Source organism: Megalobrama amblycephala, linkage group LG24 (genome assembly GCF_018812025.1).
Source record: "Megalobrama amblycephala isolate DHTTF-2021 linkage group LG24, ASM1881202v1, whole genome shotgun sequence".
Classification (NCBI taxonomy): domain Eukaryota; kingdom Metazoa; phylum Chordata; class Actinopteri; order Cypriniformes; family Xenocyprididae; genus Megalobrama; species Megalobrama amblycephala.
The window spans coordinates 32,723,000-32,742,527 of NC_063067.1; the positions used below are offsets into that span (position 1 = coordinate 32,723,000).

General features: G+C 36.2%; 1 protein-coding gene across 3 annotated transcripts in view; it reads right to left on the bottom strand.

Annotated features, from left to right (window-relative positions):
- Positions 1 to 19,528, bottom strand: part of phactr3a (phosphatase and actin regulator 3a) — a 50,602-nt gene that overhangs the window by 15,447 nt on the left and 15,627 nt on the right. For 2 of the 3 annotated variants that reach the window (XM_048178890.1, XM_048178891.1), the window contains 6 exons: positions 7,467 to 7,628; positions 4,993 to 5,148; positions 3,132 to 3,344; positions 2,833 to 3,052; positions 2,553 to 2,695; positions 700 to 853 (listed from right to left, as the gene is read on the bottom strand). In XM_048178890.1, the coding sequence (XP_048034847.1) occupies positions 700 to 853; positions 2,553 to 2,695; positions 2,833 to 3,052; positions 3,132 to 3,344; positions 4,993 to 5,148; positions 7,467 to 7,628 (1,048 nt within the window). Of the gene's footprint in view, positions 1 to 699; positions 854 to 2,552; positions 2,696 to 2,832; positions 3,053 to 3,131; positions 3,345 to 4,992; positions 5,149 to 5,254; positions 5,584 to 7,466; positions 7,629 to 19,528 lie in introns of those variants that run through there. The other variant, XM_048178892.1, reaches the window with a different exon arrangement.

Consider the following 19,528-nt stretch of genomic DNA (forward strand, 5'->3'; position numbering starts at 1 on the left):
GCAGAACAAAACAAAACAGAACATAAAACACAAAACAAAAACACATCAAAGCAAAACACAACACAGCAAAACAAAACCAAACAAAAAACATTTTAGCAGCCTGTTGAAGTTTCTGTAATACTTTTTATCATTACACGAAGTGTGAGCAATGCACCACTGAACTTGAACTAAACTTCTGAACTCAAAGGCAGGTGTTCATATATAATCAAATATAATCAAATGAAAGCTGTAGTGAATTTATTCACTCAGATTAACTCCAATCCTCAAACTGTAATCCTAGTTTCTGCTATGTACCTTGCATCAGATTACAAGTCATTGACATACTGTATAATAACACTACCTTTGCATGAAATATGTTTTCATAATCTGTTTCATTATATCACTTGTCCATATAATCCTTAAGTGATATCTAAACAGATTTGCTTTCTGTAATGGAGGAGTTTGAGCATACGGCTCAACTCAAGCGCTAAGCTTTCCCCCTGGACTAAGTAATTAATGAATATAAATTAGTAGCTAAATGGATATTAGAATAAAGGTTTGACAGTGTATGCAGGTGATAAAAAAAAAAATTGTATTAAGCAAGTCTCCAAGTCCCTGAAGATGACATTTCTATGTATTTCCAAAAATGTCCTGAAGAGGGCAGTGTAATATTTTATATACTTGCTTATACAGTACAGTCAACATACATTTATGACTTACTTGGCAAGTTTCATTTCGATCTGTTGACGGATCTCCTGTCTCTCCTGGTCACTCCGCGCAGGAAAAATGTTCCTGTCTTCCAGCTCCTGTTTGCTGGGACGATTCCGAAGCTTCACGGCCAGCAGCTCCTTCCTCATCCTCCTTGGCAATGTGCCTGCAAACATTTGTCATATAATTCATAACTTAATAACATAACAATCTAAAGTAACTTCCAGATTTCCAGACAGCAATGACTCTCTTGCCACTTGTATTACGCAATATGAAGAAACACACAATGGTCCAATGACAACAGCAAGGTAAACATACAGTACCAATTCTACCTGATCTTCTAGTTATAATAAATCATTGCCGTATCTCACAATATCTTATGTGCACAAGAATTACAGCATTACATTAAAGAGGAGCTATTATTCTTGTTTACATTTTCAACCTCTTCATTGTTGCTGTTTGAGCATGAAAAAAGGCACAGTTACAAAGCACAAAATCCACACCAAAGGGAGTGAGCACTGAACTCCCTGAAACATCTCTATTGTAGTCTTGAGTTTTCTTCTGAGAACAAACACGTCACAATATCCCTCATTTAAATAATTCCCGACCAAGGCATATGTAAAATAAATGAGGAGAGGCCTGGCTGAGTTGCGTTAATAGTGTGTTGAAACTTGTGGTTATGGTAAGGGGCGTGACATTTCCCAAACACCGCTCAAAGTGGTTAACCAATCGCAACACACTGGTCCAGCCGACCAATCAGAGCACATTGTGCTCATAGTAGGGCTGCCCCCTGACTTTTCTAGTCCATTATTAATCGTTCATTTAAGCCATTAATCACACATTTATAATCGCACATTTATATTAATTTAATTACCTAAATATATACGGAGGAGAATACTGAACCATAATGAGCGTTTTATATATATAGGCGTAATACAACCTATGCATGCATAAAGCTTGCCGGCAAAAGTAAAGATTATGAATGTGTCGGGAAAAAAAATAGCACAGAGACATTTTAATTATTTATTAATAAACTAATGTTTTCTGAGTCAGCGTCGGCTGCAGAGATGAAGATGCTGAAATGCAACTTTCATATGGATTACATAAGCAAAGAGTATTTGTTTTTTATTTGAACTGGTTTGTTTAAAAGTAGACATTTCAAGATTTCTATAGATATGTTTCTCATGTCTGTGAGGCATGTAGCCTATACGCTGAGTTTCGTTTCATTTTTGTGACGCTCTCTAGTTCAGGGACACTGAGACGGCAGAAAGTTTGTTTTCTTTATTTTACAAAGGCACAATGTTTTTTTGTTATTATGAATTTATGCAAATAAAAGTAGACCTATAGTTTCGAATAATGTATTACTCTTATCTGTATGACCAAAAATGACAGAGCATTTTAAGTTGTTTCCGCTGTTATCAGAAAAAATGCAAGTGATCACGCCGGCGCCTCCATGTCATGTAGTAAGCGCGATAATACTTCAGCTTCCACACTCTGCACAAACACTTGGATATGCGGCTAATAATAGTGCACATTTATCCAGTTTAACATTAAAGCAAGCGACCAAGTAAAGTTGCTACTACTTACATGTTTCAATAGATAAGCCATATTTGAGGCCGATGAATGATGGATGAACATTTGCATTTCCTGCCAGTCATTCTGTAACTAAGCTTCTTCAAATAGACTAATGATTAGTCGACTATTAGGGAGCAGCCCTACTTCACAGAGACAAGAACTAAACAGACTGTTACTGACAGACTGAGAAGACAGGGAAGAGTCAAATATGTAAAAAGAATTCAAGCATGAGAACCTATTCTAAAAGAGCCTTAAAAATGGCCTCTTTAATAGTTATGCAATACACCCACCAGAAATGACAGACTCGTTCCAGCCATCAATGTCGTAGATAATTCCTGAAGCGTCAGTGAAGCAGTGGTCTTGTCGAACGTTTTCCTTGTTTTCCTCAGCTTCCTTTCTGTTCTCACCATCTCCACTTGGCTCCCGCTCAATGCTGAAGTAGAAAAAGAAAGAAGCACACTTTAATGGGATACATTAATAATCATTTTACAGAAAAATACTTCTTAAACCTCCTAAAAACTAATTTTGAAATTAAGCAAATAAAAATAATAATAGTTTTAACATCCTCACCTTTCCTGCCTGAGCTTTGTTGCCAGTGCTCGGTGCAGTTCTTCTATTATACAGCTAGGGGGCAGCGGCGGATGTATGCTACCTATATGCGGCGACCCCACAGGATTAGTAAAATGCCCTCTTAAAACCACAGGACTGGGGCCGTCAGAGATTCTAGACAGTTCTTTCTGGAGAAAAGAGTTTGACTGAGGCACTGATGCGACGACGACTTTACCTGGGTCTGTGGAAACAATAAATGCATTAATATACCACAATATCCAATTTGATCTGATTTTCATTACGCAAAAAAATTAACACACCTTCCTCCGTGCTTAACTGAGAAACGAGATTGCCATGACTGCTTGGAGAAGACTGTTCCTGCGGTTCATCTTCCTCATCTTCCTCTCCGTCTTCTTCATCTTCCTCAACATCTTCATTCTCATTTACAGAGGGAACCGCCTCCTCATCTTCCTCCTCTTCCTCATTTGAATTTGTCTCTTCCATTGTCTCGTTGTCCTGTACAGAATCTACCACTGATAGGAAACATCAAATCATAGTTTAAACTTTATTAGGAATGCAATTTAAAAGATTTCCATTGATTTTTTTTTTTATTCATTTTTTAAAACTGCCTATTTTGGGGCATCATTAACTATGCACCGATTCAGGCTGCACGGCCCCTTTAAATCTCTCGCTCCCTGCCCTCCCGAGCTGTATAAGTGCAGTTATACAGTGCATAAACAAAGTTCACACAGCTAATATAACCCTCAAATGGATCTTTACAAGATGTTCTTCATTCATGCTGCATGCATACATCGGATTATGTGAGTATAGTATTTATTTTGGTTGTTTACATTTGATTCTGAATGATTTTGAAGCTGTGCTCCTTGGCTAAAGCTAACATTACACACTGTTGGAGAGATTTATAAAGAATGAAGTTGTGTTTATGAATTATACAGACTGCAAGTGTTTAAAAATGAAAATAGCGATGGCTCTTGTCTCCGTGAATACAGTAAGAAACGATGGTAACTTTAACCATATTTAACAGTACATTAGCAACATGCTAACGGAACATTTAGAAAGACAATTTACAAATATCACTAAAAATATCATGTAATCATGTCAGTTATTATTGCTCCATCAGCCATTTTTCACTATTGTTCTTGCTTGCTTACCTAGTCTGATGATTCAGCTGTGCACAGATCCAGACGTTAATACTGGCTGCCCTTGTGTAATGCCTTGAACATGAGCTGGCATATGCAAATATTGGGGTCATACATATTAATGATCCCGACTGTTACGTAACAGTTGGTGTTATGTTGAGATTCGCCTGTTCTTCGGAGGTCTTTTAAACAAATGAGATTTACACAAGAAGGAGGAAGTAATGGAGTTTGAAACTCAATGTATGTCATTTCCATGTACTGAACTCTTGTTATTCAACTATGCCAAGGTAAATTCAATTTTTGATTCTAGGGCACCTTTAATGCGTTGCACATCACAGAGCAGAGCAAGATCAGCATTTATGGTTAAAAAGTATATCATTTAAAAAAAAAATTCTCTAGATAAGACTGTTATTTCTCGTCTGGGATCATGTAGAGCTCTTTGAAGCTGCACTGAAACTGACATTTGGACCTTCAACCCATTGCACCCCAGTGAAGTCCACTATGTGGAGATAAATCCTGGAATGTTTTCCTCAAAAACCTTAATTTCTTTTCGACTGAAGAAAGAAAGACATAAACATCATGGATGACATGGGGTGTGAGTAAATTATCAGGAAATTTTCATTCTGCAGTGGACAATCCTATAAGACTGTTCTTCATATTTGTGTATTGTGTATTTGTCAAGGATTCTGGCAAAAAGGGAAAAAGTAAAAAGTCTTTTTCATTTCAAAAAAGTAATGATGGTTTCCAAATAGGTTTCTCAACCACTCCTTCTTTCCTTCATTGGTCAGTCAAACAGATAGCCCTGCCCTAAACTCCTGCTATTGGCTGAGCAACAGTGGTACAGTGTTACAATTGGTACTACTAGTTTGGACAATGCATTATATATATATATATATATATATATATATATAGGGTCTGTCTATCTATCTATAGTATATTTCTTTGTAATTATTTGTCAAATTTACTAGCAATTTCTGAGTAAATTAAATCCTACACAAGCCTACATATAAAGAGCACTCACTGGTAGGGAGATTGTCTTGCTCTGAGCTGAGGTACTCCATGCTACTGATGCTGAGAATGGGCCCCTGAGAGCCAGGCAGCCGGATATCAGCATCGGAGATGCCCTGGATGGGAGAGCTGGGGTCTGGAGAATGAAGTCCACAGGCCAAGGCCACATCTGCACACAGAAGAACAGCGTTTTCATACTTTTACACTCACAAACACTTATTGACATAAGTTACACAACATATACGTACGCACAAGTTTCATTCACACACACTCACATAGCTCCATCTGTGCCATCTTGTGGCTGACATGATATGGGTAGGTGTTTGTGCCTTTGACTTTGAGACTTGGTCATCATTTGTGGATGATATTTGAGATCTCTGTGGGGGTGCTATAAAGCGTCATGCCCATTCAAACAGATCAGTTCAGAGCCAAGTTAAAGTCTACAATGCAAAAAATATATAGGCTTAAGATTTATCCATTTGAATTGCATCACTTGAAATGAATCACTTCATTTGAACCTGGGTCCACATTAATGCTAAGATGTGTACCGTTAGACCCTCACATCTTACACTTAAGGGTATTTAAGGGCACTTTATCTTACTTAAAGGATTAGTTCACTTTCAAATAAAATTTAAGCTGCACTGAAACTGTAATTTTGACCTTCAACTGTTTGGGCTCCATTGAAGTCCACTATAAGGAGAAAAATCCTGGAATGTTTTCATCAAAAACCTTCATTTCTTTTTGACTGAAGAAGGAAAGACATAAACATCTTGGATGACATGGGGGTGAGTAAATTATCAGGAAAATTTTATTTGAAAGTGAACTAATCCTTTAAAGCCAGGGTATTTACTCATCTTCATGTGGTGCCAAACCTGTATGACATTCTTACTTCTTTAGAACATAAAAAAAGTCTATAAAATGAGAGTAAATGGGGTCTAGAACAACATTGGACCTCACTGACTTTCATTGTATGGACAAAACAATTGTTGTTTTATGTTCCACAGAACAACGTCATGCAGGTTTGAAACAACATAAGAGAATTTACAATTTTTGGGTGAACTTTACTTTTGAAAGGCTCACTGGTTAATCTCTCCAAAAATGGTGTATGATACACCTGCCGTTTGCCGTCACAGGATTGACTTTGGATTGCGCTAATTGATTTTCCTACTCATTCCCAATCTTAACACCATCAGAAGTCTAGCAATCCTCCCTCATTCCCTGCATGCATCTACTGTCATCTGTGCATCACTTCCTCTGCTAAACTCGATTGGATGACGATATTGCCTCATTATGTAACTAAACTGTTTCTACAGCTGTCTGCTATCAGTTCACTCATTTCACGCTTGATTAAAAGACCTCTTTTGCCTCTGGTACTGTTCCATTAGACCTAAAAACTGCTGCTGACACCCTAGCTCTCAAGAAACTTTGTCTAGGTCCTTCTGTGTTAAATAATTACAGATCTATCACAAACCACTGCGGAACAGAGCTGTTTCCCCTCAATTAGAGTCACACCAAGTTTCTTTTATTCTATACAAGCCTTTCAAAGCAGAATAACGTCCTTTACATAGCAGAGACAGCTCTCCACGGGGCCATAAATGATCTCCTCCTTTCTGCTGAATCAGGGGTGCTTAATATTCAACTCCTTCTGGACCTCAAGTCTTTATTGGATTCTGTCTCTTAGATGTTGGCATCACTGACAATGGAAACTCTCCTCTGGTTCAGTTCTTCAATGACAAACATCAGTTTGTTTTTCTTCTGAAACACAAATCCTCCATCAGTGCTGTTATCTGGGGTGTCCCCCAGGGTTCTGTTCTTGGTCCTCTTTCTTTCAGCCCTCAAGCTAAGTTAGTATCTCTATAGAAATTAATAAAGTGCTAGTTAGGGATGCATTGATCTTAAAATTCTGGACGATATAAGCCAATGATTATTTTCATGTTATGGTCGATATTAAAATTCAATACTATTTTGTCTAAAAACTGAAAATTTAAACAATAGTAAAAACTAAAATCAGACATTTTTAACTTTACAAGTGGATTTAAACATCATAGAATTATAATGTACAGTATGGAAAATGGATATTGATTTTGAGATTTGCTAAAGATTACATTCAACAGTGTTATTAAATTAGCATCGTCAAAGCTTAAAATCATCTTATGACATCCATACAGTATATTTATGGTTCAGAGCCCCCTAATTTTATTAGATGTGTTTTACACTTCTATCACAGTATTTTGTGTCATTTTTGTATTTCACTCCCCATCACTGAATAATGTCTTGCAATATTTTTCCCATTCATTAATCTTTATCAATTTCCTCTGTTGTGCTTTGGAAATAAAACATTATATGTATATATATATATACTCATATATAGGGTACTTTTTAAATCTCCCAACAGTACAAAATATTAATCTGTATTATCAATATCACTATGTTTTCAGTAATATAAGACAGACAAATAAAAGGGCAACAAAGCCCAGGTTGTCTCACCTGTAGAGCTCTGCTTCAGCTTCTCGTTTTTCTTTTTCCTCCATTTCCACGGCCTGAAAATGCGCCCCAGTGTGGCCAGCTTGCTGTGGCGCCGGATGGGAGGGGTGTGGACTCCACTCACTAAACAGCTGGAGCGCAGCACTTTCTGCTGCTCCATCACATCTGTAACACACACGAGACAGACAGGAACCGTCAGCACTGAGCAGTGACATCCAATGGTATGACAGATGATACTGACTTTGAACATTTATAATTATTTATTAATTTGTTTTATTACATTTATTATTAGTTATATAAAATGAATGAGAAGTATCCAGCCCCCAAGTGTGTCCACAACACTGAATCTAGCCTCCTTTAAAAAAAAAAGTTTTGGACACCTCTGGCCTATGGAGAAAATCAGATGAACTTTAAAGACCACACTGAATCAAATTTGACTTTAAAAGTTTTAGAAACACTTTAGATACTTTAGAAGATTTTTTTATTTTATTTTATTTTGACTACTGCTGTTTGTTGACTCTGGATTTTTTTTTTTTTTTTACTGAGTTTCTACTCATTTTAGAATCACTTTAAATACTTTAATAATTATTTTTATTTTATTTTATTTTATTTTAGAGGCACTTTAAATGCCTTAATATTTTGCAAAAAAAAGATTTAATTTTTAATTTAATTTAATTTAATTTAATTTTGACTACTGCTGTTTGTTGACTCTGGATTTTTTTTTTTTTTTTTTTTTTTTTTACTGAGTTTCTACTTATTTTAGAATCACTTTAAATACTTTAATAATTATTTTTATTTTATTTTATTTTATTTTAGAGGAACTTTAAATACCTTAATATATAGCAAAAACGTTTTATGTTATGTTATGTTATGTTATTTTGACACTACTGCTGTTTGTCAATGCATGATTGACTCTGGACTGTAGATTTTCCTACTGATTTCCTACTCATTTTAGAAGCACTTTTATATTTAAGAAAATTGTTATTTTATTTTAGAAGAATTTTATTTTATTTTATTTTGCATCTATTCTCCAAAACATTTGTCTTATGTAGGGTCATGGGGATGTGAGTATTTTATTTTATATTTAATTTTATTTAATTTAATTTAATTTTATTTTATTTTATTGATTTTTTAAATTTACATTATGGATTATTTATTAAATTCAGTTCAGTCCTTTATTATAACAACATTAGGAAAAATTATTATGTAATTATAAAGCTTGACAGATCAATAATAATAATAAATAATAATAATTATTCCCTACAATAATAAAAATTTCAAATAGTGATATAGAATGGTCATTACACTATACATACATTCATATTTGAACAAGGATTGCATAAACGAATCATTTGGTTATTGAGTTAAAATGAGTTTTTTGTCTGTTAGCCATTACTTTCTATATGCTTGCATAAAATTTGCTGTCTTTCTCTTTGGGGAAAATGAACCGGATGACATCATTTCCTGCTCAAAAGAAGGTAATTACAAAGCATGTACCTTATAGAACTTTTCAATTATTTTTTTTCTATAGGAATTTTCCATTATAGTCATTCAGTTTTGAGCTAAAGCAGAAGTTAATCACAGCAGCGGCAGTTTATTGTTAAGGAACAATTGTATATTTTACCACACAAAGCCTCTACAACACCCACAGCAGCATCATATCCTTCAGCAGGCTAGACCTAATCCTTTTAAATATTCACATGCAGGAAAAGCTCCATTCATAGAGCAAATGAGTCAACGCTCTGCCAAACACTCTGTTACCGAAATAGTGTAGTGTGGGCAGGGGAGCGAGTGCCGTCACAAACCCAGAGGCGCTGCACCGCGCCTCATGCATGGGGGTCCTCCGATCTTTGACCACACAAGAAAAGAACCGGGTCAATCAACTGAGCGTCTCTGCTCAAGTAACCAGCGCTGTATGGAATCCAGGTCAAGCCTGAAAACAGTGTGGTGAGGCGAGTCAGCAAAGCCAGGGTCAGCAAAGCCTAGCTGTTACTATGGTTACTGCTCCTCCAGATGCAGCAGCAGCAGAGCAAAAGCCCCCTCGGAGGCAGAATCTGAGCGCTGTATGAGGGGCTGCCACTGTCTTAGGGAAGGGAGGATGGGGGAAACGGAGAGGGGAGGGGGAATGGGGGTCTGTTGCTATACGGAAGCGCTTGCAGAAGACCTCAGGCAGCCAATCAGGGCCCGGCCTTTCATAACATATAATATCAAGCACACTACCCCTTTCTTCAGTGCAGGGAGGTGCATTACTAGGGGCTGGTGTTGCACTGGACAATCTGTTGCAATTGAAAACAGACTAAAAATGTAAATGTATTCAGTATTAGCTAATATTAATATTGCAGTGGGCGCAGTAACTGTTACACAATGCGTGCTATTGAGAAGCATAGTCGTGAAAGCAAGAGAATTTTAAAAGGAGTAGTAAAAAGGAGATATAACCCAGTACTTGAACGAATATCAATGCAGTTATTCATGAAGTAAGTGACAGAAGAGCAAAGCACAGCGTTTTATGAACAGAGAGGCAATCAGCACATAGGCCTGCATGCTGGCTGTGTGCCACAGATGCCCACGTTACCAATATCTCAAAAACACCTGCCAAACTCCTGCCAAAACCGCTGATATAAGGCTCACAGTGACCATACGGACATATATATCATGCATACAGTCCCTATTAATACAATAATCATTATAATGCAATACAGGACAAAATTACGCAGCAGAAAACTCCCACTTTTATTGTAGTAGCAATCATTATACAGTACTGTACATTTATCACATGTTATATTTGAGGAACATTATGGGCAGTTCATTAAGTGCAAGTTGGTCATGCAGATAACAACATTAGGAAAAAATTAATGTAATCCATGCAAGTGAAAATTATTACATAATACAACGCTTAACAGATCATTATCAACATAATTTTAAATAATGACAATTGTCATGATGATACTCAATCATATATATGTATATGTATGTTAGGGGTGTAATGGTACACGTATTTGTAGCCTACCGGTACGGTATTTTCGGTACGTGTCTTTCGGTCCGGTACACGAATACAGACGAATACAGAGTTGTAGCTCTGTGTTTTGTTACCTTCGATAAGAAACAAACTCTCATCCCTCAAATTCTTTCCTTTTTATCATCAAATCTAAACAAAAAAATGCTGTTTCGTCGCTGTTCGATGTGGCGTGAGCCGCGTGACAGATCGCTACATAGGCGCCTCATTTCAAGCGAAAGTGCGGAGCGCGAGTGAATTCCTCTTTAATACTAGTTACAGAATAAACATAAATGAACATCTGAAGGTACGTTGAAAGATACAGAACAACTTACTGAAACATATCGCGTATAATCGCTCAATCAAGTTTGTAAACACTGTAGCATTTACCTCAGAAATGCCATTTGGTGTCCACAGCTTGTTAATTCGCTAGAGAAATGAACTCTTTCACTACATATATGCACTATATTAGTCTATATATTCATACATATTCATACACACACATACATATATATATATATATATATATATATATATATATTCATATACATTCATATTTAAACAGGGGATTGGGATGAACTAATCATTTGGTTGCCAATTATTAATACAATAATCAATATAAAACACTCCTAGTTCTACTGTTTGTCGATGGTAAATAATTAAATAAAATGGAGCTCATGTTAAGTAATCCTGCCTGATTTGATTTAGGCTGCTTAAGAAGTTTCAATTCATTATCAAAGGCATTTATCTCTGTCACAGCTCATTGAAAACACATGGTTTTAAAGAGGTGGATATCTGAGTGATTAACAGACCCAGACAACAAAGAGACTGAGACACTACAAACGCCTTTTTAACATTGCAGATTGGCAAATACTGCTTATAGCTCTGTCAGCAAATCTACACTCCTTTCCTTTAGTCTGCGGCCCCCTTCACACCTGATATTAATATGTGCTCTGGATCTTGTTCTTGTTCATCAAAATGCTTTTTCATCCATGATCAGATATATATTTTTTAATAAATTAAATGAAATTTGAGATACAGTGGTATATTGTGAATATAGTCACGAGTATACTGTACTCGGCTGACACTTGAAAATCCACACACAGCGATTTTGACGGTAATCCATACAACGTTGAGACACGTGATGTAAGTGCGTAGTGAAGTTCGCTCGAGAAGTGGCTCTGTTCTGTGTTTGAAATCGCCTCCTATACCGTCATTCACCATTCCCTACATTACTCCACTAATATAGTTCACTTGAGGGGGTGAATGAAAACGAGTGAGTGAATTCAGCCACTAGAAGGGCTGCCATTTTTGCATAGTTTGCTTGCTGTTTAATAATCATTTAAAACAGTTTGGAAACTGGCAGCTCCATAGTAATAAAAAGATTTATAACTCTGTCATGGAAACTATGTATAAGCCTTAACTAAACAATTTAATAATCAATTAAAAAGGAATTTATACCAGTACGATATTACGCTATAGCCACACTGGACCAGCAGTTTGGAAAATTGATGGATGGGTGATTCAGCTGCGTGCGCCATCTTCTGGTGAGAAGTGGGAATTAATTCGGCCTCACAGTGCATTATGGGTATTATCTAGCTGTCGAGCATATCGGTGCGTTCCAAACGGGATATATCGCCCTCTGAAGGGCACTTCGGAATGAAAACTATCATGGCTACCATATTGAAGGGTCGATCCAAACCGAAGTGCTCAAAACTGGCCACAAACAAAAGGCCCTTCGGAGTGAAGGATTTCGAAGGGTACAACTGATGGACACTGATGGGCTCGGAGTTCGATTTTACCTATAAATGTATATATAGTATTTTTCTATACTACTGTAATATTTATACAAGTTAGATTTGGTACATTGTTATGGTCAAAAGGACATTTAGGAATGCACAACGATTAATCGCGATTAATCGTTTGCAAAATAAAAGTCTGTGTTATGTAATATATGTGTGTGTTCTGTGTATAATAATTATCTATATATAAATACATGCACATACATGTATATATTTAAGAAAAAAAAAATATATATAAAATATTTATATGTAATATAAAATATATATAAATATGTATATTTATTTATACATGTATATATTTTGAAAATGTATACATGTATGTGCATGTATTTATATATATACATGATTATTATACACAGAACACACACATATATTACATAACACAGACTTTTATTTTGCAAACGATTAATCGCGATTAATCGTTGAGCAGCCCTAATGACATTGTACTTCAACAAAAATACTTAACAGCTTCCTTTATCAGTCCATACAAATGTTTCGAATACATAGACACAATAAACATTATATTTAACGTAAATAAATAAATAAACTAACGTTAAACAAAAGAAGAGATGTACACCCTTCATCCCTTCGAAGCTCTCACTCCAGAGGGTAAACCCTTTGAAGGGATTAGGGCACAGGGATGAGCCCTTCCGAATGGAACGCAGTGCATATCTGTTGTACACTCGTTATTGTGGTGCATTGTGGGATTGAATGAGTGCACTCTAAAATGTCCACTATGGTTTTGGACACCACTACACTAATTGCTGTCCCCTCAAATAGTGCCTTATTTAAGGGTTAGTCCACCCAAAAATTAAAATTTCTGTCATTACTCACTCACCCTCATGTCGTTCCACACCTGTAAGACCTTCGTTCGTCTTCAGCACACAAATTAAGGTATTTTTGATGAAATCCAAGAGGTTTCTGATCCCCAAAAGAAAGCTATGTAATTACCACATTTAAGGTCCAGAAAGGTAGTAAAGACATCATTAAAACAGTCGACATGACTGCAGTGGTTCAACCTTAATGTTATGAAGCAACAAGAAAAATAATGACTTTATTCAACAATTTCTTCTCTTCTCCATCACTCAACAGGGATGGATTTTCCTAAAAATGGATATTCCTAAAAGTAGCTGTGCAGCCAAAATTATATACCAGTTATCACTGTAAAGCTGCTTTGACACAATCTGCATTATAAAAAGCGCTATATAAATAAAGGTGACTTGACTTGATATCAGACAAACAATTTCAAGCTGAAATTCTAGTTTAACCTCTACACTCAGGTGATGGATGCCTTTATTTAATAAAGCTCTTTGGTATTGGGAGAGGCTTTAAGTAAATGTATGTAAATGTAATGGAGTTGCTTATGGTCTGTCCTCTGAGGCTTGTTTTGGAGATGCTGACCACATAAACAGACAGGAGGCAAAGCCCATTTGTCTGCAGTAGATAGATACTAAGAGCTTGTTATTGTAATGTCACCCTAGAGATGAAAGTGGGAGATTGAGAATATTATTCAATTCATCAATGACTGCAGACTAAAGATGCAATCATAGCAGACGCGTGAACGTGGGCCTCATTTGTAAGTGGTCGGGCCGTGGGGTCCTGCAATATGAGATGCTAGTTGTGCTGTTTAGGGCTGATCTGAGACCAGTTTTGTTTTTATAGCCAGTATAAACCGACACAAATTTCTATTGCATAAGGAGGCTGTAAACACAGACCTGAGATATGTTTCTGGTTGTCTTTTCTTGTTCTTTAATTGAGGCAATTTGGTCTCTGATACGTATTCAGGGCCACTTTCTATCCAGGACTGCAACAGAAATACACAAACTACAGTTCGAAAGTTTGGTAACTTTTTCTTTTGCTCACCAATTATTTGATGGAAAATACAATAAAAACAGTAATATTGTGAAATATTAATACAATTTAAAATAACTACTATATTTATTTTAAAATGTAAATTATTTTTGTGATGTCAAAGCTGAATTTTCAGCATCATTACTCCAGTCTTCAGTGTCACATGATCCTTCAGAAATCATTCTAATATGATGATTTACTGCTCAAGAAGCATTTATTATTATTATTATCAAAATATTTTTTTTTTCTTAGTATTGTCACAATTATAGCAGTGGTAAGCAGTCACATGATCATCCAAATACATACTCTTTAATATACACAGACAATATACACTAGGAGAAAACAAACGCTACCCACACTTCCAACAAAGACGAGAACCGACAAGCACAACTGAAAACACAGGGCTATATAGTACAAACACTGGCAACTAAATGAAACACAAGTGTGACTAATGAGAAACCATGGAAACTAAGGGTACAACAACGATGTGCTAATGAGCAAAAAACTGATCACAAGGATCCACAAAAGGGACTAAAAAGGCTGTATAATTCATACAGAGCCAGTAGTTGGCGATGTTGCTTTGTAAAGAAACACTACGCCCCGATAGACTGAACTGAATACGCATACGCATGATGTCCCTGTTTTCACAAATTCCGTTTTCAAAAATCCCGTTTTAAATCCCTTTGAATCCCGTTTTCAAAAGTTTGCATTTTTTAGGCCCCCAAAACGGCATTGTCGTATAAATGAATGGACAAAACAAATAAAAAGTTTTCCATTTTTAGTTGAAAATGGTGTCGTGTAAACCGGCCCTGAAGGGAAACACATGAAACAGAAATACTACATGAACAAAAACTATAAAACTAAACAGAACTCCAACAAATATTTTGTTGAAATCATGAAACTGAAATTTCAACACACAATATATTCACGAAATTTCATGAAAATTAAAAAGTACAGCATTTATTTGAAGTAGAAATTTTTGTAACAATATAAAAGTATTTATTTTCACTTTTGGTCAATTTAATGCATCCTCGCTATATAAAAGTAGAAAAAAAATGAACTGAAGTTTTAGTATGCATTAATCTAGACAACTAAGGAACTGAGAGAGCTAAATCGTACAATGTAAAACATTAAATGCACTAAAAATAAAAGTTGTTTAATTGTTACCCTAAATGTTTAAGTACAATCAAATTAGTGCAGAGATTTTTTCCACTTTCCCCAACTACTTTGAATTTAATACTGACAAAAAAAAAAAGAAAAAAGTTAGATTTTGATTTAGATAATTGGGTAGAAATGACAGAGTATTGTGAAAAGTTAAATAGCACAATGAAAACATCTGTATGGTGTAAGCCACTTAAACCCTTCAAGCCTAACACTAACCTAACACTACACTGGAAAAAATGGTAATATCGATATTAATTAGTTTTATTCAAGTCAAAAATATTATTTAACATCACTGAATAAACCTAAATACCTTAATTTAAGACAAAACAATTATTTTATGGGTTAAACCAGGCATATTCTCTAGAGAAAATGAATATTAAAGGGTTAGTTCACCCAAAAATGTCATTAATTACTCACCCTCATGTCGTTTCACACCCGTAAGACCTTCGTTCATCTTCGGAACACAGATTAAGATATTTTTGATGAAATCCGATCCAGTGAGGCCTCTATTGAGAGCAAAGCCACTGAACCTCTCAAGATCCATTAATGTACTAAAAACATATTTAAAACAGTTCATGGGACTACAGTGGTTCAACCTTAATGTTATAAAGAAAATACTTTTTGTGCTAAAAAAAAAGACTTTACTCCACTAGTGATGGCCGATTTCAAAACATTGCTTCGGAGCTTCGCGAATCGAATCTGTGAGCGCCAAAGTCATGTGATTTCAGCAGTTTAGCCAGCTGATAGGAGATCCGAATGACTAATTCGAAACAAAAGATTCGAAGCTCGGAAGCAGCGTTTTGAAATCAGCCAACATGAGATATTGATGCATAAAGTCGTTATTTTGTTTTTTTTTGGTGCACAAAAAGTATTCTCGTCGCTTCATAACATTAAGGTTGAACCACTGTACTCACATGAACTGTTTTAAATATGTTTTTAGTATCTTTCTGGATCTTGAGAGGTTCAGTGGCTTTGCTCTCAATAGTGCCCTCACTGAGCCATCGGATTTCATCAAAAATATCTTAATTTGTGTTCTGAAGATGAACGAAGGTCTTACGGGTGTGGAACGACATGAGGGTGAGTAATTAATGACAGAATTTTCATTTTTTGGTGAACTAACCCTTTAAAGTAAAAATATTTTAAAAAGAATACTAAAGTATTGCAGAGACCAACAAAGTGAAATCAAATATGAGAAAAATTTAAATTTTCATTAAAGAGCATTATAACCACACACTCTTAGGGGGAAAAAAAGGTTCAATGGGGTTCTATATAGACTTTTTGACTCAATTTTAAAGAACCCTTTATGCCAAAATAGTTATATATAAGGAGAAATGTCTTAAATGACTAAATACTTTCATGATTAGCTGGTTACTTCAATTTTTCTATAAAGTATGTTTATTAACTATTTACTTCATAAAATGTCATTAAAGGGGACCTATTATGCCCTTTTTCAAAGTCTTGATTTTGTTTTTGGGCTCTACTAGAACATCCCTGAATGTTATATATTTTTTTTACATATTTGACAGTGTTGCAGCTCCTCTCTTCCCAGTCTATCAGTAATGCTCTGGTTTAGTTCCTGTCTCTATGAAACCCCCCCCTTCTGAAAAGCGCAAAGTGCTCTGATTGGTTGGCTAGACCAGTGTGTTGTGATTGGTCAGCCACTTCAAGCGTGTTTAGGAATGTCACACCCCTTACTATAACCTGACTTTCAACACACTACTAATAATGCAACTCAACCACCTGTTTATTTGCATATACAGCTTGGACGGGAATTAATTAAGGAATATAGAGGAATATTCAGAAAGAGTGCGCACTGATATTGGAGTGACTTTGTAGATTTTTCTCATGCTCAGACAGCAACATTACACACTAAAGAGTGTTGTAAATGTAAAAAAAGCATTGTAGGGCCTCTAAGATAATGAATTTAAAAAAAATTAATTAATTAAAATTAAATCCATAAAATGATCCCATGATGGGAACCCCTAAAAGGTTCACTGTATGAAGTGCCTGGCAGAACCCTGTAACAAAGTTCGTAGATAAGGAAGATGGACGTCTTAAAGACCATCGCGGACACAAACATAATAAAACATAAAATAATATCCAGGCCTGGTCCTCTCTCGTCCTTCACTGTCGTAGCCCCTCCTTTTATGCTTCCGGAGCTCCTCCGTGAGAGACTCAAGGCCGGTGCACCTCGCAGGTGGAGCTCATTATCTCTCGCGTCACCGGCCTCACGCCGTTCCCTCACGGCTCTCGCCCACCCTGCTCGCCACAAACCCTTTTTAAGGTTCTCTAGTGAACTTTTTCTTCTGGCACATATTGGTTAATACAATCATTATGAAAATACAAACAATCAGTTTTCAGAAATTAGTCATAAAAGCAGGTAGTTTAGTGTGAGAAATGAACAGTTACTGTCGTCCAACAAAAGAAACCCCATAGTTTACCCCCTGGCTCAACAACTGTGCAGCCATCTGTCAGAAGACAAGTGCCTGCGGTGTAGCCTCCTCAAGATGCTAAAAGTGGAACAGACTAAATAACAAGTCTCTGACGAGGCTTAAAGGGACTTGAGACAGCTTCGAAGCTTTGGCCAGTGTTGCTTAGAAAAAGAAACAGTAGCTTTGGACATCAAACAGACCTCTGCAGTGCATTCTCTGTGACATCTAGGGCTAGACACCGACTTGGAATACCAAGCTGTGATGATTCAGTCTGTGTTAAGAGACCACAGAGGAGAAAACTACACTGAGCGGTAAAGAAAATCTGAACACACCTAACAATGCATGCTGGGTATGAGACCACGGACATTGTCCTCTGAGCAGGAATCAGTGGTGTGGACTTTCAATTTACCTTTTCTGCCTGTCTGTAATATAAAGCTGAAGGTGTTAAATTGGGTCAAATAACTATCCCAAGAAATATAAAAATTTCAAGGCTTCATTGGGAAACGCTCAAAGACAGCAGAAAAGGGAAAAAAGCCACTCTTCTCACTTTCAAAAGCATCCAAAGTTAAAGGGATAATTTATCCAAAAATGAAAATTCAGAACTCTACAACTCATTCGGAAATCTAGAAATCTGTCTGTGTCTAGTAGTTTTATAGTAAGCCATAAGAATTAGTATAAATATACACCCATTCAATGCCCTTTTATTTTTTTTTACCACCATGCTTCATGAAGTCAATAGCAATTTAATTTTCTTGGTCATGATGAGTTATACATCAACTTCAGGTCACCTGTCTCAGCATGGCTTATATCACTGAATTTTTGATGGAAGTCTTACTTGGAAACTCCATAAGCTTCATGCACCTTAGGCAGCAAATCTTCAGACAACCTCAGACAGGTTAATATTTAGAGAATTTCCATTTATATTCATAATGCATTTATATTCATATAATGACCTCTGGCACTGACCTTCATGATCAGCTTATCAAGAAAATCTTTCATCTTTAAAATTCACTCTTTTCAGATAACACTCAGCTACGATCAGGAATACATCTGGGCAATACATTGTGTAAAATTACTATTTACCAAATCACTCTGAATACTGTGATGTAAACAAAACATGAGCATGAACATACAGTGCATAAACCTTCTGTTTGTGTAGTTAAAAAAAAAAGTGTGCAAAAGAGCGCTCCCTTTATAATCACTAAAATATTTATAAACTTTATAATTTTATTCATTGCAATCTCACAAAGTTCCATTATAATAAATGAAGCTGACTGAACAATGAATCTCTTATTTACATAATGTCTACACTTTGTTATAATGAGAGGATTTGGGAGTGTGCAGAACTCAGAATCCACTCACCGCTCAAAACGCTGGAGTTGTTGTTCAGTGCTAACTTAAACGCCTCTGATTGGCCATTGCATTCAAGAAATCAACAGAAATGTTTGTGACTGGCTGCATTGCTCAATGCTGCAAAAACAATTTGTAAATAGAAACCTTTGACGATCTCAACTCAAGAGTGCAAAAGCAGATACGCACTGGATCGTTTGCCAAATCTGTTTCACCAATACTGTATGCTACTTTACGGAGAAAACTGATCCTAGACCAGCAGTTATAGGCAGGTTTTCCCTCTAAAAGCAATCAGAAGCAGCAGCATCAGGCAGTGGTTTGAGTGAGAAAATTCCATGCTTGTGTGTGGCCAGGGGAAGCCTTGCCCAGCCTTACAAATGCTCCGAAAACAGTGTCTTCTTGACATGTTTATAACATGAACCAAACTCTTCTAGTCTCAGCTACAACTACAGAGTTTGAGTGTTAAAATATACG